The 7,554-nt window shown below is 42.1% G+C and overlaps 2 protein-coding genes across 2 annotated transcripts in view; one reads left to right on the forward strand and one right to left on the reverse strand.

The window, feature by feature from the left end:
- Positions 1-675: 675 nt before the first annotated feature.
- LOC123161673 (coiled-coil domain-containing protein 12-like) lies at positions 676-2,022 on the forward strand. Its single transcript, XM_044579488.1, has 4 exons — positions 676-897; positions 1,519-1,651; positions 1,747-1,861; positions 1,964-2,022. Exons 1-4 carry the CDS (start codon positions 689-691, stop codon positions 2,020-2,022), a joined length of 516 nt encoding a protein of 171 aa, XP_044435423.1. The 5' UTR covers positions 676-688.
- A 443-nt stretch (positions 2,023-2,465) lies between these two features.
- Positions 2,466-7,554, reverse strand: part of LOC123163094 (disease resistance protein Pik-2) — an 8,175-nt gene continuing 3,086 nt past the window's right edge. The window contains exons 2-3 of the mRNA XM_044580852.1: positions 6,116-6,724; positions 2,466-4,549 (exon numbers count right to left, since the gene is read on the reverse strand). Of these exons, the coding sequence (XP_044436787.1) occupies positions 2,738-4,549; positions 6,116-6,724 (2,421 nt within the window). The 3' untranslated portion in view covers positions 2,466-2,737. The remainder of the gene's footprint in view (positions 4,550-6,115; positions 6,725-7,554) is intronic.

A 7,554-nucleotide genomic window follows, 5' to 3' on the forward strand; every position in this document is an offset into this window, starting at 1 on the left:
AAAAGCAAAAGAAAATGATAAAAACTTCAAAAATTAAAATCCTTCGAGATGTACTTATCTTACTACATCTACTAGTTAGGAAAATTTAAAAACTTAAATTTGGACATGTTTTGCAAAAAGTGTAGGGAAAATGTAAAACGGCTATAACTTTTGCATACTATGTCAGAAAAAAAACGTATAATATATTAAAATGTTCACAACGAAAATGTAGGGAACTCCATGTCCTGTTTTAACATTTGCTCATCCCTTCTGGACTCTGTCTGTATTGGTTTGATTCGTCCATCTTTAGCTATCAAACCAAGACAACTTTCATCATATTATTATTATTAGTGTACTGTTCATACCGAAATCTGCAAAGTTTAGGTTAATTAGCTTTAGCATTTGATGAGCTGATACCCTATGTATCCACTCACTGTAGGTGTAGATATGACAATGACCCGAATACTCAAGCATTTATCTGAAAATAATTCAAGTTATCCAAATTTTAAATGTATTGCTTAGGTATCATTTCTGTGCTGCCAGAGTGTAAGGCCTTTGTTCGTTGAATGCATATTCATGCCTTAGATATTAAAACCATATATAAATGCTTGACTCTGAGTGCAAACTAATCACCATATATTTATGATATGACAATATATCTCATTGTGGGCTCTTGCAACTCTGCCTGATGGTGTTCTTCTAACAGTGTATGAGCTTAGGAGATGTAAATTTGTACCGTCTTTCCAGCGAGCCTATGGTGAATTTCATGTTCGTTGACTGCATTAGGAATGGTGAACACGGGGCGATAGAAGAACAGGCGGACCACCAACAATTGCCAGGTCCTGTGGATGCACCTGAGGATGCTTCCAAGGAGAACATTAGCCCCACTAAGGAATCTGATGAGGTTGAAGATAATGGGTACGCAATTGAACAACCAGCTTATACGTACTAGCTTTTTGGAGTGCCTTCTGTATCTTACATATATCTTCTGTATATAATAATTTGCCGAGCCCCTTTATGTTATTTTTAGTGAAATCTCCATTCGCACCTGACTGAAAATCTGAATTCGTTCCAGTTGTTACATTCCATCAGCCTCGTCATTCTTGTAAAAGCTGAATTAATTTTATTTACACAGCAATGTGTTGTCATGTATAATCTCACATTATATGCTTTGTACAATCAGTTTACTTGTCAGATTGTTGAGATAGCATTTCCTGACTTCTGTTAAGCATTCAATGGATTGTCGATTATAAAATTATAAATTGCTAGTGCCGGATGTCCTGATTGTTTACCAAGTATACGCAAACCTTTCGTCCGCAGTGTAGGATATTTTGTTAAGAAATCAGACCATCATGTAAAATGTTTACGGGATTAATTGATGACATGTACTCCCTCCGTTCCAAAATAGATGACCCCACTTTGTACTAACTTTAGTACAAAGTTGGGTCATCTATTATGGAACGGAGGGAGTAGCATACTTGACTCCTCTTTAATGGTGGGTGTATCATTGTTCACAAGCATGCCATGTTTGTGATGCAGGGAGGTACCACTGAAGTTCAGAAACTACCTTCCTCATGATGAGCGGCTCCGAGGTGGCAAGGTGGCACCGCTGTCTCTTCCCAAGTTTGAAGATCCGATCGCTGCTGATGCTGCCGAGCCAAAGCAGCTCGAGGTAACATTTCCAGATCCATCAAATCCCACCTTCAAGATTCTGTGACATCTTTTCATCTTTCATGAGGCAAACTTACCTACAATATTTATCCGCAGAACCCCTTCGGGAACATCGCCCCAAAGAACCCGAACTGGGACCTGAAACGTGACGTCCAGAAGAGGATCGACAAGCTGGAGAAGCGCACCCAGAAAGCTCTGGCAGAGATTGCATGTGAGTAATAACTGGTAGATGTTTGGTTCAGTTAGTTTTGAGCTCAGTTTCCTGTTGTGCATTCACTAACTGCTCATGTTGAACCACTCTGTTCCTACGCAGTGGAACAGCAAAAGGAGAAAGATGCGCTGGAGGAGGGGAGCGATGGAGCTCAAGAGTGACGTTGTACTGGTGGTGTTCCAAACGTTGATGTGTTTGTAATGCACTTGATGTGGACTGATGACTAAATGCGGAGTAATGTAGCGTAAGTGTAGGCGTGCTCACATGATACACGGAGAACCTTTTCTTCAAGCAGTACCCAGAATTTTGAGTTCTGCTGATGGTTAGTGGTCTTATGGATTCAGAGCTAGCTAGTCATGATTTGTCTCATTGATCTGTCTTATTGTCAGATGATGAATGTCCATTTGTTACTACTGACACATCTAAATGCCGGGCACACGCAAAAGGAGCAACATTGATCTGAGGTGAGATCATGAACAATAACTACAGTACTTATAATAATCAATGAGCGCCCCCTTCATCGATGAACCAAAGTAGAAGTATTACAAGCTTCCATGGTTGATATATACCAGTAATCATAACAATTAGCAGAATGGCTCCCCTGTATCATAATAATTACATGATACTAACCACATATCACAATGAATAATGGTAGAATACATGGTTAACTGTCCTGCACATCAGCTGACCACATATCACAATGGAGCCATGTATGTAAGCAGAATCAAACTACCGGCAGAGTATAGCTTGTTTTTACAAAAGAAAGTGCAAAGCCTTTACACAAACAAACAAACCAGGATTTGCAAAGGCTAGATCGAGCTAGTGGTAGGCAAAAGAAAATGAAGGGAAATAAACAGAGACAATGTCGTCAACCCTTCAGGACGAGCGCGGTAGTTGTTCCTCCAGCTTCACGACAGGTTGCCTTGGATGACTGGCAAGATGGCTCGCAAACTCTGCCCTGATCGCTTCATCATTGGTACCTTTGAGGAAGACTTCCTTGAGTTCAGATAGATTATTCATGCCGGAAAGCTGATATAATGCACTGGAGCAGTCAATCTTGAGCAGCTCAAGATTTTGCATCGATTTTGATCCAAATGCAACGTGTAACTCGCTGGAGCTGCAAGCAATCTCGAGGATCTTCAACTTTTTGAAGGTGACCAACTCCTCTCCATTCATCTCAGCATAAAAGTGTAGCTTATCATCCTGAAGCTGCTGTTTGACTTGAAGGCGTAGGACACACAGTCTTGGCAGCATGGCAAGGAACTCAATGTCAATTTTTTTTGAAGTGTTCATCTCCAGATCCAACTTTTGTAACTTGGTATTGCTCTGTACATATTCAGACATGTACCTGCTGTAAGCCGCTATAGGCATCTTATCTCCGAGTCCATACAGTTTAAGACTCCGTAGGTTCTCGCAAGGCAAAACGATATCATCCAAGCAGCCTTCATTACCCTTGTCAAGCTGCACAGACAAGGATTCTAGATGGACATGACCTGAGATTGTAGAGAGAAAATCCTTGATGTTCTTCCGGTTGACGCCAGACACTCCAAGCTTGCGCAATTGAGTGAGCAACTTGAGCTCTCTCGTGATGGTCAGCCCCCCTGAAGCACCAATGTTGACAACTCCAAGCGTGTGCAACGCTGAAAGTCTGCTAACACATCCATGCACCTGAACACCGGCTCGGCAACGGAGTCCATATGAAGCGGGTCCCGTGCCGGCACGAATGTACTGCAATTCCTTTAGTTCGGTGATGTTCTTTGGCAGGACACTTATGCCTGTGTCCCTGACATCCAAACTCTGTAGCTGCCTTAAAAGACCCAGTGAACTTGGCAATCGAGAGAGCTCATGGCATCCTCGTAGAGAGAGGAACTTCAGCCGACCCAATAGCTGCACTATCCTCTCGAGATCATGATCTTTCAGGCCAAATGCATTTTCTAGATCAAGCACCCGAAGCACTCTCATATCAGTGTTCCAGTTGATGAAGAATGATTTCCACTTCCCAAAAACGGTCAGCGACCGTAGCCGCGAGAAGTCGATGCTCTCGAACACAGTTTGATCTCTGTCCCAACTTGTCAGTATGACCAGGTGACGCCCCGTACGCCGGGTGGTTAAGGCACTATTGTCCCCCAGTTCAAACACAAAGTTCTCTTCCAACCGACTTGAGATGATGTACTCGTGCATAAAACCATTGACCTGGCATGAGACCATCCTTGTGTCGCCTGGTTCAGCGGTGGTTAATTTTTCTGATGGCTGCTGGATTATGCCCATACCAAGCAGGTCGGAGAATTGCTTCTCCCCGTTCTCCTCCGCAGATTCTGTAGTGTTGTCTCTGGAGTAACCCTCTGCAATCCACCGCCTTATTAGTCGCCTCCGCCGGAGTTTGCAATCTTGAGGAAAAATTGGTAGGTAGAAAATACATGGCTTGAGTGAATCCGGGCAACTGTGGATGTGGGAATGCATCCAACTGAATAGATCCCGTAAGCCATGGTGCCCCACATTGTTCTTTAGATGGTGCATGAATTTGTGATTCAAAGAATGCACACTATCCATTAATGTGACCGTCTGTGTCGCCAATGAGTCAGCTATAGCAATTATCAGTTTGGGAAGACCTCCACATCGTAAGATAACTTCTTCTAGTTCCTTCTTCATGTGATTCAATACAGGGAATGATGGATTATTTCTACCCACCTATTGTTCAAATAGTTTAAAACTAATTTCAGTTATGCTAAGATTAGTTGTATTACATAAAGAAAAAATAGTAGCAAAAGTAATTGAGGAGCATAATTGCAGAATTAGGAGTAATTTAGATGTGTCTAAATTAAAATGATAAACACAACAGGAGATTCTTTTAAAAGGTCAATCAAGGAGAAACACGTCTTCAACTTTTCTTTTGTGGGGGAGAAAGATATCTTCAGTGTAGCTAGCACTGGAGAAACATATACAAGAAGGAAAAGGCTGCCAACTTCACAGTAATTAATTTCAAAATGTGGGCAAGTACAAAAGTGGCTACATGCCACGGAAACAAATCATCTGATTTCTGAATTTGGGTGGCTGATATGTGAATCAGTTTGCTAGCAGGCCCACATGTCACCCTAGTGATCACACTTTGTGTCATGCACAAACAAACAAACACTTTCTGAGTTAAGGACGAAGGCGTGATCACACTTTGTGTCGTGCACAAACAAACACCGTGTAGTGCATCAACCAAGTGCAACATAGACAACCAAAAGCCAGATAAAAAATGGTTTCCTGATCCAGGCAACTAAACAATACGAAGGTGATGATTTTTAGCCTGTATTATCTCAGCTAGACCCAACTGAGACACACATGTAAAGATGCAAAAACCGCATGTAAATGTCTACACTTTGTTGTATTATATATGTTGTCCAGTGTCCTAAGCTTTAGAGCATTTCCGACCACAGTGGGCTAATTTGACCCCATACATATCTTCATACACGTTTGGCCGTGTCCGTGGACATGAGCCGGCCGATCTGTTTGCCCCCATTTGTCTGCCTAGTTTTTTTTTAAGAATTTTTCTTTTTTTAGACAATTTAGAAGAATTTGTCTACCTAGGTAACCGCACCTAGCCGCATGCCTAGCCACCTCGCCTCGGGTAGCCCCCTTCAGCTTCTGGGCTCGCTACCTCCACCCACTACGAACCAGTAGGATTCAACACCCACATGCACCGACCACCTCGCAGCGCATGCCTTGGCAGACGATTGCCAATCCCCTCTACTGTCGCATAGAGATCACTTGCCATCTTGTCACATATAAAATTTATTTGAAGTCAAACTTCATAAAGTTAGGCTAAATTTATATTGAAAAATATCAATATTTGCAATACTAAATTTATATTATTAAAAATTAATTTCATGTAGCATCCAATGATATTGATTTGGTGTTTTGAGTGATGCTATTTTTTCTATAAACTAGTTGAAACCTCATGAAGATTGACTTAAGACAAAGCTTTATGTGCAAACTAAAAATAAGGGAGCGGGCAGCTTAGTGAGATGATTTATGTAGGGACTCGTGTCTCTACTCTCGTGTTTACTATGTGCAAAGTAAAAGGAAGCGGAGGGTGTCACCAGTACTTCTGTCCGATTTATATGCAAAGTAAAAAAGAAATGGAGGGTCTCACGAGTCCATATAGTCCTTAAAAAAGGCCTTTTAGAAGATTTTGATGTCATGCACACTGTTTACTTTGTGACCGAGAACTTGCATGCAAGAGATTAGATAGGCACCAGAAAAACATACCTTGTTGTTGAAGAGACGAAAGGCGGCATCAGGTGCTAGACATTTGACATGAAACACGAGCTCTTCATTGTTTGTGCAATATGTAGCAATGCTTGCTTCAGTTGTGACGACAATGACAAGACTTTTAGAAGATTTTGGTACCAAGTTTGTTCGTATCATATCCCATTCTTGTTTGGACCGGAGATCATCAATAACAATGAGGCACGGATGATTATTCAAAAGCTGGCAGCACTCCTTAACGGGGTCTTTTACCGAATGAAGATCCACAAGTAAGCTCCGACAGAAGTCATTCAGATCGAAGGGATGAGATACGTCCACCCAACTGTACCTGCTGAATTGTTCACTATGAAGCATTCTGTCATAGTACAAGTTTCTCACAAGAGCTGATTTCCCGACGCCAACCATCCCCCACACAGAAATAACACTGGAAGAGCTGAAGGGCGCTTTAAGTGTACAAATACGAAGTTCATTCAGCTGTGACTCCCGTCCAACAAGGTGAGAATTATTCAACCACTCAGCGACTGCTTCCTTTTGAGAGGAGGAATAATTTTGGCTTACTGCACGCAACATTATTGATTTGTCGCCTCTCTCTCCACCTCCTTGAGAACCCTGTGCATGTACATCGAGAGGCAAATTAGTACAAAAGGCATCTCCAATGTTAGCCCCTAAAATGACACTGTAAATGTCCTTTTTCATGTCCGGACGTGATCCGCAGACATGATGTGAGAGGGAGCCATCCAGTCCTGAGAGGAGAGGGGGTGACTATGCATGTGATGGATATGTGTGTGTTGTGCGGTTGAGAGGAGAGAGAACAGAGAGAAGGATCACGTGATTGCTTTTGGTTGGTGAAGTGGATGTCCGGACTCCCGCATAACTCCCCCCAAGTTACTTCCGGTTTGCGGGAAAACGAGCGTCTGGACCGCTCCACGGACCGATAGGGGTCCCCATTGGATGAGCAAAGTTAACAAAATGATCTGGACACCACAATCCGGACATATACCAGAGTTTTGAGGGTCTCCTTGGAGATGCCCTAAGCACACGTAGCTAGCTAGGCTGCTGGAACATTTGGATGCAAAGGAATGGGAATTTTTTCAGAACTGAAGTCCATGAATGATGTCTTAGAAGCACAACCTAATTATGATCTTCTTCTAGTCAAACTCAGATCCAAATAAAAGAACCTTCAGATTTATGATCAGTGATTTAGTCCATGACAGATTGATTAATTGGTGCTATGTTAGAAAAAAAATGGAGTGGGATAGGCTGCTTTTGCTGTATTTTTCAGTATTTTGATAGCATGTACATAACGTTTGTTTATAAATCCATAGAACATTGTACCATAGAAACAATTGTTCTATGGTTTTGGGGTGAAGAAAAAACGAATACAGGAACCCTACATTAGTCCTATATATATACTATGAGCCAACCTCCAAGCAGGGGCG

This window comes from Triticum aestivum, chromosome 7B, assembly GCF_018294505.1.
Source record: "Triticum aestivum cultivar Chinese Spring chromosome 7B, IWGSC CS RefSeq v2.1, whole genome shotgun sequence".
In the NCBI taxonomy this organism is placed as follows: domain Eukaryota; kingdom Viridiplantae; phylum Streptophyta; class Magnoliopsida; order Poales; family Poaceae; genus Triticum; species Triticum aestivum.